At 47.1% G+C, this 14834-nt stretch overlaps 1 protein-coding gene and 1 non-coding gene across 3 annotated transcripts; one reads left to right on the top strand and one right to left on the bottom strand.

Annotated features, from left to right (window-relative positions):
• Nucleotides 1–4663: 4663 nt before the first annotated feature.
• Nucleotides 4664–4736, bottom strand: TRNAE-CUC (transfer RNA glutamic acid (anticodon CUC)). The gene has a single exon. It is a non-coding gene; the product is annotated as a tRNA-Glu (tRNA).
• A 339-nt stretch (nt 4737–5075) lies between these two features.
• LOC136479692 (glycine-rich protein A3-like) lies at nt 5076–6757 on the top strand. Of its 2 annotated transcripts, none has more exons than XM_066477473.1 (2): nt 5076–5427; nt 5971–6757. In XM_066477473.1, the coding sequence occupies exons 1-2, from the start codon at nt 5190–5192 to the stop codon at nt 6204–6206; spliced, it is 474 nt and encodes a 157-aa protein (XP_066333570.1). In that variant the 5' UTR covers nt 5076–5189; the 3' UTR covers nt 6207–6757. The 2 variants fall into 2 exon arrangements, with proteins under 2 accessions (XP_066333570.1, XP_066333566.1); XM_066477469.1 differs by having other exon boundaries at nt 5076–5508; nt 5971–6688.
• The last annotated feature ends 8077 nt before the right edge of the window (nt 6758–14834 follow it).

Genomic DNA, 14834 nt, shown 5'->3' with positions numbered 1-14834 from the left:
TCTGAAATCTATACAAACTCTCATTTTTCCATTTTTCTTGTATACCGGTACTATATTTGAAATCCATTCTGCATACTTGCATGGCCGAATAAAGTTTGCTTCTATTAATCTTTCAACCTCCTTCTTTACATCGGCCAATACCTCCTCTTTGTATATCTTCCGTGGAGGTTGTTTGTAAGGACGAAATCTAGGTTTAATGGGTAATCGATGCTCAACAATGGAACGATCCAATCCAGGCATTTCCGTGTAATCCCAAGCAAAACAATCTTTAAATTCTTTCAACAGGTTTATCAACTTTGATTTATATTCTGGGTCTAACTTCGCACTAATATACATCGGCCTTGGCTTAGAATCATCACCAACATCAATTTCTTCCAATTTATCAGCCGACATGAAACCACGTCCCAACTTTCCTTTGTTGCCATCGACAGGATTTCCCATTAAAAATTACTATGAGAGCCGACTGCTTGGATCGGCTGTTGGTCCCACCGGGCGTGCCAAAAAGTGTGTTGACACAAAATGTGACGCACTGTGTCTCACACACAGCAAGCCGAAAAGCGTAGCTTCAATCGGGTTCCCTGGTGTTTCGTGATCCGGAAGCGTGCCAGTCAGTTTGACCTAAAAACTAACAAGAGATAAAACAATTAAATGTCAAACCGGAACATGTCAGGTAGTACCGGACAGTTCCACATATACGGCCCTGAAGCCACTTACAACGACATACGGCTATAGAGAGCTGTCTGCCAACAAGTTCATAAACCATTCAGCGAATCGTAGGGTAAATGCACGTAAAGACCTAATTGCCGAATGCATGTGCATGGGAAGACATGTTTGAACAAGTGAAATTAATTATGAGTTAATGCATAACCAAACTCGGCAATCCAGCCGAATTGGGATCCATGAAGAAGGAACATACAAATAAAAGCGATTAAACTAAACTAAAACCTGCATCTGCCGCACGACACCTAGTTTCGTTAAAGCTTAAACGTGATTAACATGCATGAACCCGCAACATGTGACAACCTAGATTAAGACAATTCAGCCACTATGAGCATGTTATCTATTTTGCAAGGGTAATATAAAGATAAACAATGATCGTTGAAGCACGAATAAAACCACAAGAGGAAGAAGGCCGAACAATATCAATCTAGATTGGGCAGAAGTGTGTTACAAATATATAAGAAGTTTAGAACATGCAACACTGGATAACTTAATGAATCTATTTAGATTTGCCATATCTAATATAGAGCCGATAACTATCTCGCTTTCACTAAGCATGTGAGTAAACGCCTGCCGCACGGTATCCACTCATAAACGAAGCATAAGCAAAGACTTCTTGATTGTCAAGCAAAGATCCGCCGCACGACCATTGAAAGCAAACAAGACTACTTGCACCATGTCTAAATCCACCGCATGATACTAAACATGATAACAAGGTTGTCGGAACTTACGGAGGTCGACGGATCGATGACTCCTCTCGAAGAACTCGACGACACGACAAGAGGACTCGAAAGTTGGCACGGGGCCGGTTGTATTGATTTGATTGTGTACCCTTATTACAATGGTCGAGGGTCAATATTTATACCCTAGACAAAATGTGAGTCCCAAAGGACTACGATCTACAAAGGAACTTCTAAACAAACTTGGAAACTTACGATTCCTTACCCTAAACTTATAAATTCCTTTATTAATACAACTCTCATCTTTCCGATCGGTCTTGCCTGCCATCTTCTGTTTTCCCGAATGGAGTTACCGCCTTCCAGAATAACCGACCGCACAAGCATTTAGCCGACCGCTTGCGTTGTTTGCCGAACACCCTTCTCCCCGCATGTGGGCCTACCTGTCATCTTCCAGAATTGACCAAAATCCAGTGTTAACACCTGTATGAGCGCACCCTGTATCGTGTCCGAGACCGGCAGGGAGGTCTCCGAATGGGATCCCACCGTAGGGAGGCACCGAGCCACCGAGGCCCAGCAAACGGCCTCGGCACCCACTAGAGAAACCCTCCGGTACTCTTGGAGTGCGTCTCAGGACCGCTAGCCGACCCCCAGCGAACGGGGTACGGGCCTCCACTCGGACTTACCCGATAACAGCTCACCGGAAATGCCGTCGCTCGCGCCCACCGAGGGTAGCGTGGCATCTTCCACCCCTCCTTCCGAGCGAAAAGGAAGCGCGAGGGTCGAACAAAAAGTCAGGAGAATCCTTGACGGCCCTCTGGCTCCGCACAGAGGCTAAGGGACTCTTCCTGCGACACTTTGCCGAGACCCAGCGACTTGGGCTCACACACGAGGGGGCTCGGCAATACAAACCCTCCTTCCGAGCGAAAAGGAAGCGCGAGGGTCGTATAAAAAGCCGGGTGAACCCCTGACGGCCCTCTCGCTCTAGGCGGAGGCTAAGGGGCTCTTCCCGCAGCATCGTCGAGGCCCTGCGATCCGAACTCGCACCCACGGGCCCGGCAAACACAATGTAACTCCCCACTCGAAAGAGAAAAAAGCCCCTGGAGAAGTGAAATCACTCCTCCAGGGCCTCGGGGGCTACACCCGGCGGGTGCGCTCGCGCGCACCCACCGAAACCTCGAAGACAAAACACCATCCCGACAGGAACTATCAAGAGCCAATTCTCGTCAGAACCTCAGGGGGAGTGCCTCCACTCCCCCCAAGGCTCGGGGGCTACTGTCGGATACCGTGAGAAGGGGTACCCTAAGCAAGAACCAAAAAACGACCGCTTAGACTTCGTAAAGATCGAAACCAGCTAAACGCTGCGAGCCTCGGCCGACCCTCCGCTTCGCCCGAGGCCCCTCACCACGGGCCTCGGCCGATTCCCCGTCAAAGGCCTCGGCCGGGCCACCGACCCTCTGTCTCGCGCAAGGCGGGCTCGGCAGCACTCCGCCACCTCTTCCTTCTCCCGTCCCTCTGGCAAAACGTCGTGTCACGACAACTCTGCCAACTGCTGCCCCTGACAACAGCCGCGCGCCCGGCACAGTACAGCAGAATGGCCGATGGGACAGGAGGCAGGACTGGGCAGGGGTTACCCGCCACTGTACTAACCACCGTGACGCCCATGCCTCACTATGCTGCCAACTCCTGCACCGAGGACAATGCAGCGTGGGGAGCCACATCTGGGCTACTGTAGCCTCGGAATCAGTACCCAAGGCCAATAACTCCCCCCAAGAACCTCGACAGTTTGCTTCACGGGCTCGGCAGCCTGAGGGTCCATGACCACCGAGCCCCCCGCGATGGCTCGGCCTCGGCATAGCCGCTGCCCCCTACGGCGTCATTACACGGCAACATCAAGCCGTACTGGAGCCCCACGACGCACAAGACCGAGTACGACCAGCATGTCACTTCCGCACGTCCCATCGAGGCGCTCAACCACTCCGACAAATCACACGACGGCGCAGTGCAGCGACGTGGCAGACCAGACGTCCGTCACGTCAGCACCCTGCCATCCACGACGGGACTGTGCAAGGGTTACCGGCTACTGTGCTGCCTAAACTCCTGCACCAAGGACGGACACGACGTGGGGAGTCAGAACCGGGTTCCTGTGACCTCGGGGCCAGCGAACCGACCGCTCCGCCCCGCTCGAGACCCCCGATGAGCCTCGGATTCCGCCTCGCCCGAGACTCCCGGTAGGGCCTCGGGCGAACTGGCCATGCTCCGCCTCGCCCGAGGCTGGGCTCGTCCCGCAATCTCGTCACCTCCACCTCAAAAGTTACTCTGGCAGGCTATCGCATCCAATTAATGCACCCAGCTGCCCTCACTACGAAAGCCACGATCGGCAGCATGCCGCGACAGGACAACGGTCAAATCGCCTTTTTACCATCCCTTACCGACGATACAGGGCACCGTATCCTGTAGACGCATGTTCGGCACTGTTCCGCCCAAATCAACTATCGACGATGGCCGCCCAGACCTCACATTGCCACCCGCTAAAGGCCTCGGCACAGCAGGCCTCAGCACAGTGGGTCTCGGCCTCAGCGCGATAGGTCTCGGCACAGCCTACTACAGCAGCCACCAGGCCTCGGCGTTTCACCAAGTCAACAAAAGTACAAGAGCGCAGCATGTCGTCAGCCTTGAAGACCATACCGACTAGACATTGATTGGAACTCCCACGACGCCATACTGCTTCAGGGAGCGGAATACGTCAGCAAATAGTAGCCTTCTCATGTACCTCTCGCTTCCTCCTTGTAACTATAAAAGGAGGTAGCCAGGGCCATTTCTGGGGGGGGGGGGGGCGGAAGGACAAAAACACACCGATAGAATCACGCACTTCCACGCTGCTTGGGAGCAACGTCCCAAGCAGTTCGCACCACCCTCGCCGAGACCTGGGGCTAGCTCCCTCTCTCACTCAGCTTGTAACCCCCTACCACGAGCACTCCGGTGCAAGGAATACAAGATCAATCTCTCAGACTGGACGTAGGGCCTCGACTGCCCGAACCAGTATAAACCTTGTGTCTCTTTGCATCACCATCCGGGATTAGGGACACGCAGTACAAATTCACTCGTTGGTTGAGGGACCCCCGGTTCCAAAACACCGACAGTATGTATCTCGTGAATGAATCTGTAAAAGCGGCGTGTTGTCTTCAGGCTAAAACAAGGGAAGCTAAAAAATACAAAAAGATGTCTTCAGGCTAAAACAAAGGAAGCTAAAAAATACAAAAAAATTCCGTTGCCGGGACTCGAACCCGGGTCTCTCGGGTGAGAGCCGAGTATCCTAACCAGCTAGACTACAACGGATGCTGACACATGCTTCCATGTAAAGTTATATATTCTTAAAATAAATAACGGCAGGTCATGGTCAGAGCTGGGAAGTATCTATCCGGGCGTCCGTTCAAACATTGTCGCCTCAGGTCAGACGGAATTCTGACTTACGTGATGTTAGCAGACCGAGACCGATCCCACTGTTTCTGCCGACTCGTCGGCCGGGTGACATCTGCTAGCTTCGGCAGAGAAAATGTGGCGAGAAGGGAGGGCGCGCGTCCCCCTAACTTCACGTACAGCCACATCACGAAATTCTAAAAATAGCAGATTTCGCCGAGAAGCATGCTTCCTGCACATATATCTCTTTCCAATCAGACCGTTGTTCGCCATTGCCCGACGCCGTTTCGTCCCCGGAAGCTCTCCCTGGTCACCAAGCTCCAGCAGGTAACCTATCTTGTGGTTGTTGAGGCTTGAGAGGAGCTAGGCGGCATGGGGGGCGGGAAGGACAGCCACGATCCCTCTAACGCGGACAAGGGATTCCACGGAGGGCACCCGGGTGGATACGGCCAGTACCCCGCCGGCTACCCTGCTCCGCCACCGGGCGGCGCATACCCTCCCGGCCCCGGACAAGGGTATCCGGTGTCACCTGGTGGGTACCCACCTCCGGGTGGCTACCCTCAGCCTGGCGGGTATCCGCCGTCGCACGGCGCGTACCCTCCTGGTGCAGGTGCGTATCCTCCCAGCGGATACCCCCATCAGCCGGTCTACCCACAGGCTGGTTATCCTGGTCACGGTCCACCGATGGCTGGTAATGTCCATTAAATCATCTCTTTATTAGTAATTAATTAACTTGGTTGTTTAGGCTTTGGCATTGTTGTTGTTAGTATATATAAGAGACGTTGGATAGCAATAACATTCATTAGTTTAATAATTAGTACAAGTTGTTTCATGCCCCCTCCACTCCAAACTTGAATTGTTTTAGTTCTCTGAGAAAGTTGGAATGACCTATAATTTAGTACGGAGGGAGTATATAGCAATACATTTTCTACTGAACAAATTCAAGGGAGTATCTAGCTAGATCCCCACCAACAAAGGCTACAGAACATATATACATTGTGTAATGATACTCCTTATGGTAATAATGACATCATTATCATGACAACAAAATTAAACTACGTTTATATAGTTCACATTTTGTATGATACTCATAGGGTTATCTTATCTACTGGAGTGATATGGTTCAAACCATTACAATAAATAAATTTGGCAGGTCATGGTGCTATATATGGAGGAGGCCACGGTGCAGGGGGTTCTGGAGGCTTCGGGGCGATGTTGGCCGGAGGCGCCGCCGCCGCAGCGGCGGCGTATGGAGCTCACAAGGTGTCCCACGGAGGCGGCCACGGGATGTATGGCCACGGCCACGGCAAGTTCAAGCATGGCAAGTTCAAGCACGGCAAGTTTGGCAAGCACAAGAACAAGAAGATGTTCGGCCGCAAGTGGAAGTGATGAATGAACGGGCCGGGATAGATGAAACTAGTAGTATATATATACAAACCACAGCTACCGCAATTGACGGCTTAATTAGATTCTTGATCAGCAAACATATATTGAATCCCGGCCGGTTATGCTAATTTGATATGAATACGGGAAGTGATTCCCTAATCTTTGTACGGATGTTGGCAGTTTGAATTTAAGCATCGAATGCGTGTTTGGCGCAAAGCAGAGCTGGTTGGCGTCTTCCTTCGCCCCGGCAGCAGACTAGCAGGTCTATCGAGCAGCAGCTTCGGTGCCCGAAAATGTAGTATTACTAGCGGTAGCAGACTACTAAAGCTAGCTGCTAGCAAACGGCGTGCTTCAACACATGTTAGTAGATATATAGGAGTAGAATAGAAAGGTTTTAGTACTCAGCATTGATAATTGCTTACCACGGCTGTACACTGTCATGAACTCATGATAAAGCCTGGCTTCGGTCCTGCATTGAGCTCATGGTTGATCACTGCATTGGTCAATGCAGATAGTGTAGATCACTGCATTGGTATTGGTACATTTTTCAATTTCTTGGAGTGAATACTGTGGGGTGTTTAGCCTCGGCCTTCAGCCAATAGTTATCAATATCCTAGAGTGTATATTGTGAGAGGTGCTCTTGATTACCTAGAAAGACTGTTCAGGTTCATATTTTGCCATGTTGGTGGTACCCCAAACACACTTTGCGCGTGGAACTACTTTGTGTGGCAAGCATTCGGAAAAAGAATGACATAGTACTAATTTTTTTGAGCAGCTGTGGCACTTTCATTATAGTGTAGGAAAGCAGAAAACAGTTTATATACAATTCCAACAAGGAAATTAAAGTAACCAACCAAGAAAACAGACATAGTACTAGATATTAATTGACAAATATAATGTTTAGCAAGAGACGCATGCGCTCTGATAGAATGATTATTGCCAGACTGAGCACTTTCTCTTCATTGAACATGAGTTTATATAGGGGATACATGACTCTTCGTATAAGACTTATCACATTCTAGACTACTTGTATTCTAATACCCTCCCGCAGACTCAACCGGGAGATGAGCGAATGTTGAGACTGGAGTGGAAATTGATGAAGACAACAGTTGGCAAACCCTTGGTGAATATATCAGCATATTGAAGAGACGTTGGAACATGAAGTACTCGGACAGCTCCAAGGGCCACACGCTCCCGAACAAAATGGAGATCGATCTCCACATGCTTGGTCCTTTGGTGATGAACTGGATTTGTGGACAAATACACGGCACTGATATTGTCACAATAGACAAGAGTAGCACGTGTTAAAGGACGACGAAGCTCACTCAGGAGCTGACGAATCCAACATGTCTCAGCCATAGCATTGGCAACACCCCTGTATTCAGCTTCAGCACTAGACCGCGAGACGGTGTGTTGGCGCTTGGAGGACCATGATATAAGATTATCACCAAGAAATACACAATAGCCAGAAGTGGAGCGACGTGTGTCTGGGCAGCCAGCCCAATCGGCATCTGAGTAAACCACTAGCTCATGAGATCGGCTGCGAGAAAGAGCAAGGCCGTAGGCCATAGTGCCTTTGATGTATCGCAAAATGCGTTTGATGAGAGCAAAGTGCGACTCCCTGGGATCATGCATATACAGACAAACTTGTTGAATGGCATGAGCAATGTCCGGCCGTGTGAGAGTCAAGTATTGTAAGGCACCAGCAAGACTGCGGTATAATGTAGGGTCAGCAACTGGTGGTCCATCTTGGGAGGACAGCTTTGAATGAACCTCAAGTGGAGTTTGGCAAGGGTTGCATGATGACATGTTTGCCTTGACCAGGATTTTAGCAGCATATTTAGCTTGAGACAGAAAAAGACCTGTGGGTGACCGTTCAGCAGAAACTCCCAAGAAATAGTGAAGATTGCCAAGATCAGTCATGGCAAATTCCTGCTGAAGGGATCCAATAATATGTTGAAGAAGATGATGGGATGAAGCTGTCAAAATGATGTCATCCACATACAGTAGAAGATATGCCATATCCATACCATGAGTATATATGAAAAGTGAAGTATCACATTGAGAAGCCTAAAAACCAATAGAAGTAATGAACGTCTGGAAGCGACTATACCAAGCCCGCGGGGCCTGTTTAAGACCGTATAGAGCCTTGTTGAGCTTGCACACATAATTAGGACGAGAAGGGTCAACAAACCCAGGTGGTTGTTGGCAATAAACAGTCTCGTTGACAGTACCATGTAAGAATGCATTTTTGACATCCAGTTGATGAATAGGCCAATCACTGGAGACAGCAAGTGATAATACCGTTCGAATTATTGCAGGCTTGACCACTGGACTGAAGGTTTCATCATAATCAAGGCCGTGTTGTTGAGAGAAGCCGCGCACAATCCAACGAGCCTTGTATCTTGCCAAAGACCCATCAGCATTTAGTTTGTGACGGTATAGCCATTTGCCGGAAACAATATTAGCATGTGGAGGCGGTGGCACAAGGTCCCATGTTTGATTAGCAATGAGGGCACCATATTCCTCCTCCATGGCACGCTTCCAATTCGGATCAGAAAGAGCACCACGATATGTTTTTGGAAGCAAGCTAATATCTTTGGAAGCCGCTGCCAGATTGCAGTAAGCCTGCCCGTCTTGCTGTCGTGGCTGGCTGATGCCAGACTTGCCCCTGGTTTGCATGGCGTGTTGATTGATGGTGGGAGGGACAGGCACAATCGACGCATTTGAGGAGCGCATAGCAGCAGGGATGACAGTGGAGGTGGTGCTGGGCAGCGCAGGAGATGGCACTAGTGGTGGTTGATCTGCAGGCACTGGTGGTGCTCCAGGAGGTTCCTGTCGGCGTGTGTATACTTGCGTAACCGGAGGTCGATAGTGTAGGTCTCCAGCAGATGTACCGGACTGGTGGCCCAGATCATTGATAGGGCTGTCAGGAGCCAAAGCTTGGCCCTGAAAGACAAGAGGAAGGGGTGCTGCACCTGATCCCTACCCTTGTCGCGGTTGGCTAGAAGTCATGCCTTGATGATGTGGAGGTACAGCAGCTGGTTGGGCAGCTGAAGGCACAACTGGACCAGCGCCTGGCAAAGCCATCGGTGGGCCAGCAGAGTTAGAAGGCACTGCTGGGAAGCCACCGGATATCACCGGATCAACATCTGTATCATCCAAAAAATCATAGGCACTCAATGGTGCCGGTGAGTCACGTGTGAAAGGAAATTATTGCTCATCAAAGACCACGTGACGGGAGGTGATCACTCGATTGGTGGTGAGGTCAAGGCAACGATACCCTTTATGGTTATCAGGAAAGCCAAGAAGAACACATTCTGTAGAGCGTGGTGCAAGTTTATGGGGCATAGTGGCGGAAAGATTGGGGTAACAACGACACCCAAAGACACAGAGGTGAGCGTAGGAGGGTGGTGTACCAAAAAGAGCTTGGTGTGGGGTGCGGTTTTGAAAGCTCTAGTTTGGTTTTGGTTAATTGATGAAACCCTAAGTGCTAACCTAGTTTATCAAAGTGATTATGAGATAGGTAGCACTACTCCAAGTGATGAAGCAATGACGAAGATCATGACAATGGTGATAGCATGGTGATGATCAAATGCTTGAACTTGGAAAAGAAGAAAGAGAAAAACAAAAGGCTCAAGGCAAAGGTATAAAATGTAGGAGCCATTTTATTTTAGTAATCAAGACACTTAGTGAGTGTGATCACATTTAGGATAGATAGCCATACTATTAAGAGGAGTGAAACTCGTATCGGAATGCGGTTATCAAAGTGCCACTAGATGCTCTAACTCATTGCATATGCATTTAGGATCTAGTGGAGTGCTAACACCCTTGAAAATATTTGTGAAAATATGCTAACACATGTGCACAAGGTGTTTGCAGGGTTGAGAAGGTTTCTTGCTTGGTTACTCCACTACTAGTAAGGCTTATAGAGTTTGGAATTTGGCTAGTGGTACTCTTGAGGAGGTTCATGATGTGGAATTTGATGAAACAAATGGTTCCCAAGAGAAAGATGAGAATCTAGATGATGTAAGAGGCACTCAATTGGTCAATGCAATGAAGAACATGGACATTGGTGATATAAGGCCTAGAGAGGTGATTGATATTGAAGATGACAAGAATCAAGTGCTCTCTAACTCAAATATGCAAGCAAGTGGTTCTCATGATCAAATCCAAGCAAGCACTAGTAATGGCAATGTGCAAGATCAACAAATGGCTAGTTCATCATCTCAATCAAGTGATCAATCAAATGCTAGCAATCAAGTGCAAGTGCTTCAACCAACCAATGTTGCAAGAGATCATCCATTGGACACCATCATTGGTGATATTTCAAGAGGTATGCAAATAAGATCAAGATTGGCATCATTTTATGAGCACTTCTCATTTGTGTCATCCATTGAGCCTAAGAAGATAGATGAAGCTTTGAATGATGTTGATTGGGTCAATGCTATGCATGAAGAGCTAAACAACTTCACAAGAAACCAAGTATGGGAGTTAGTTGAGAGGCCTAAGGGTCATAATGTGATTGGAACCAAGTGGGTCTTTCGGAACAAGCAAGATCAAGATGGGATAGTGATAAGGAACAAAGCAAGATTAGTGGCTCAAGATTATACTCAAGTTGAAGGTCTTGACTTTGGAGAAACATATGCCCCGGTTGTAAGATTGGAAGCAATTAGGATCTTGCTAGCTTATGCTTGTGCCCACAACATCAAGCTATATCAAATGGATATGAAGAGTGTATTTCTCAATGGGTACATCAATGAGCTTGTGTATGTTGAGCAACCTCCCGGTTTTGAAGATGAAAAGAAACCCAACCATATTTATAAGTTGAGAAAGGCTTTGTATGGATTGAAACAAGCACCAAGAGCATGGTATGAGAGATTGAGGGATTTCCTACTCTCTAAGGGATTCAAGATAGGAAAGGTTGACACCACTCTCTTCACCAAGAAACTTGGAAATGATTTGTTTGTCATGCAAATCTATGTGGATGATATCATCTTTGGATCAACAAATCAAGAATTTTGTGAGGAGTTTGGCAAGATGATGGCAAGTGAGTTTGAGATGTCTATGATTGAAGAACTTAGTTACTTCCTTGGTCTTCAAATCAAGAAAATGAAGAATGGTACATTTGTGAGTCAAGGCAAGTATATCAAGGACATGCTCAAGAAGTTTGAAATGGATGAGAGCAAAGCTATTAGTACACCAATGGGAACAAGTGGAAGCTTAGATAGTGATGCTAGTGGCAACATGGTGGATCAAAAGATGTATAGGTCTATGATTGGAAGTCTACTCTATGTGACCGCATCAAGACCGGATGTGATGTTTAGTGTATGCATGTGTGCAAGATTTCAAGCCTCACCAAGAGAAAGTCATTTGAAGGCAACAAAGAGAATATTGAGGTACTTGAAGCATACACAACATGTTGGATTATGGTATCCCAAAGGAGCAAGATTTGAGTTGATTGGATATTCGGATTCCGATTATGCGGGATGCAAAGTTGAGAGAAAGAGCACATCGGGCACATGTCAACTATTGGGAAGATCACTTGTATCTTGGTCATCAAAGAAGCAAAATAGTGTAGCACTTTCAACCACCGAAGCGGAGTACATTTCGGCCGGTAGTTGTTGTGCTCAATTACTTTGGATGAAGGCTACCTTGAGTGACTTTGGAATCAAGTTTAAGCAAGTGCCATTGCTATGTGACAATGAAAGTGCCGTGAAGCTCACCAACAACCCGGTTCAACACTCAAGAACAAAGCATATAGATGTCCGTCATCATTTCATAAGAGATCATCAACAAAAAGGGGACATTTGCATAGAGAGTGTGGGCACCGAAGATCAACTTGCCGACATATTCACCAAGCCACTTGATGAGAAGAGGTTTTGTAAGCTAAGGAATGAATTGAACATACTTGACTTCTCCAATATGTGTTGATGCACCCCCATTATATGACATGCCTCTCCTTCGAGCAATCTAAGGTAAAAGTTGATTGGCATGGCATACATCCTTGCTAAGGACATGATTAGTGCATTTAGACATATTTCACATTTGAATAGGCTCATTCATGAAAATCAAATGAATTTGATGCTTGTATGGTACCACTATTGCTTATATGTTTGAAATGATCTAGTGGTAGCATATGACATATTTGTGGGCTTGTAAACCTAGTGTTTGATTTAGAAAATGAGCTATAAGTGTTTAACTCAATATGGTACAAGATAACCCTTATTTGGAGGTGTGAAGAAGCTTGTCCTTGGATCAAACCGAGTTAAATACCTTTTGCAAGTAATCTAGATTGAACCAAAATTGAGAAAAGGATCCTTATTTCACCTGGTTTCACCCCAACCTATCCATAATTTAAGCTCACCTTTTGTGCTAATTGTTGACAAAGGGGGAGAGAAACAAAGATATGAGTGATAGGGGAGCATTGGACATAAGGGGAGAGATATGCTAAAGGAAAGGGATCAATTAAAATTTTGAGCACATAAGTAGGGGGAGTAAGCTCATAAACTTGTATGATGCATTTGAATGAACATTTCATATATTTGCTCGCATGGTACAAATTCTAAGTTTCAACATCCATGCTTGTGTGGTGTATGCTAGTTATAGGTTTGAATGATGAAATGAAAAACTAGCATGCATAGGCTAAAAGTAACTAGACCCTTACTTTTAATGATGATCTCATGGGGTATTCTAGTTTTTGTGTATGTCTAGTTACAAATGGTGCTAAGGATGGTTTATTGGTGCACTCCGATTGGTATCACGCTTCAAAGGTCCATCTCTTATACCTTAGCATTATTTGGTAGAAATTGACTCCTATATTTCCTATCTAAGCATATGTGCAAAGCTACAATCCAAACTCCTAGCACATATGTAGGGGGAGCAATTACTACCGTATGAAGTTCATGAAACTTGCCTACATCCTTTACACATAGTAAATATGCTTGGGCAAGCAACATGGATTCAAATGAACTTTAATTTATATCTTTATATAAGGGTTGTCATCAATTACCAAAAAGGGGGAGATTGAAAGCTCTAGTTTGGTTTTGGTTAATTGATGAAACCCTAAGTGCTAACCTAGTTTATCAAAGTGATTATGAGATAGGTAGCACTACTCCAAGTGATGAAGCAATGACGAAGATCATGACAATGGTGATAGCATGGTGATGATCAAATACTTGAACTTGGAAAAGAAGAAAGAGAAAAACAAAAGGCTCAAGGCAAAGGTATAAAATGTAGGAGCCATTTTGTTTTAGTGATCAAGACACTTAGTGAGTGTGATCACATTTAGGATAGATAGCCGTACTATTAAGAGGAGTGAAACTCGTATCAGAATGCGGTTATCAAAGTGCCACTAGATGCTCTAACTCATTGCATATGCATTTAGGATCTAGTGGAGTGCTAACACACTTGAAAATATTTGTGAAAATATGCTAACACATGTGCACAAGGTGTTTGTAGGGTTGAGATGGGTTTGGGTCCCTCTGGATTCGGCGCTTTCGAGAAAATGAAATGTCTATTTTCTATTGCGCCGGATGCAAAATTCTTGGTGGTTGGCACACTTGAGCAAGGGTGAAGAAGTTAGAGTTGAAATAGAGTTGGTCGAAATGATGCTGGCGTCGGTCTACTGACCGGACGCTGGGTCACTCAGCGACCGGATGCTGAAGGGCTGCGTTCGGTCGAGCTGTCAGACGGCACAGTCGCTAGGGTTGAGCACCGGACGTTGGTCTGTGTCCGGTCAAGGTGGACCGGACGCGTCCGGTCGAAAAAACATGCCTCGGGGAGCTTACTGGAAATGGCCGGACACTGGAGCTTCAGCGTCCGGTCAGTTTTGACCGGAGCATCCGGTCAGCTTCATAGCCGTTGAAATCTGACGAACAGCGTTTGAAGCAGGTGACGCGTGGCGTCCATCGGGCGACCGGACGCTAAGGGCCAGTGTCCGGTCAGTATGATCGGAGCGTCCGGTCAGAGCGCGTTTTTGCCTAGTAAAGGGGTATAACGGCTCTATTTGATGGGGGCTCTATTTATAGCCCCATGGCCGGCTCAAGGGATAACTCTTGCACATTTTCATTGATATAGCATCCTTGTGAGCTTAGCCAAAGCCCTTCCACTCATCTCCATCATTGATCCATCATCATTGTGAGATTGGGAGAGAATCCAAGTGCATTGCTTGAGTGATTGCATCTAGAGGCACTTGGTATTCGTATTGCGCTGCGGATTTCGCTTGTTTCTCTTGGTGGTTGCCACCACCTAGATGGTTGGAGCAGCGGTGAAGGATCGGCACGAGTTGGTGATTGTTCGTGGCCGCCTTCGGTGATTATGAGGGGAGTTGTACCTTCCCCGGCGGAGCGCCGAAAGATAACTCTAGTAAATTGCTCGTGTCATTGAGTTACCTCACTTGTGGGTCGATTCTTGCGGTGTCCAATCGTGTGGACGAGGTTTGTGAAACACCTCTTAGCCGCCGAACCACCAAGTGTTGGTCGACACAACGGGGACGTAGCGTATTGGCAAGCACATGAACCTCGGGAGAAAATCAATTGTCTCTTGTCTTTGGCATTCTCCCAGTGATTGGCTATATATTCATCTTGTGATTGGTTCATCCCCTACACGTCGGTATAATCACTCTACTCA

Source organism: Miscanthus floridulus, chromosome 1, assembly GCF_019320115.1.
Source record: "Miscanthus floridulus cultivar M001 chromosome 1, ASM1932011v1, whole genome shotgun sequence".
Lineage (NCBI taxonomy): Eukaryota > Viridiplantae > Streptophyta > Magnoliopsida > Poales > Poaceae > Miscanthus > Miscanthus floridulus.
The sequence above is the reverse complement of the archived record's forward strand: the minus strand, read 5'-3'. Positions and strand labels throughout refer to the sequence as shown.

Bases quoted from the DNA above. Each gene is read 5' to 3' on its own strand.
- LOC136479692 (XM_066477469.1), top strand. From the start codon at position 5,190: ATGGGGGGCGGGAAGGACAGCCACGATCCCTCTAACGCGGACAAGGGA. The intron at 5,509-5,970 runs GTAATGTCCATT...TAAATTTGGCAG, and splicing joins TCACGGTCCACCGATGGCTG to GTCATGGTGCTATATATGGA.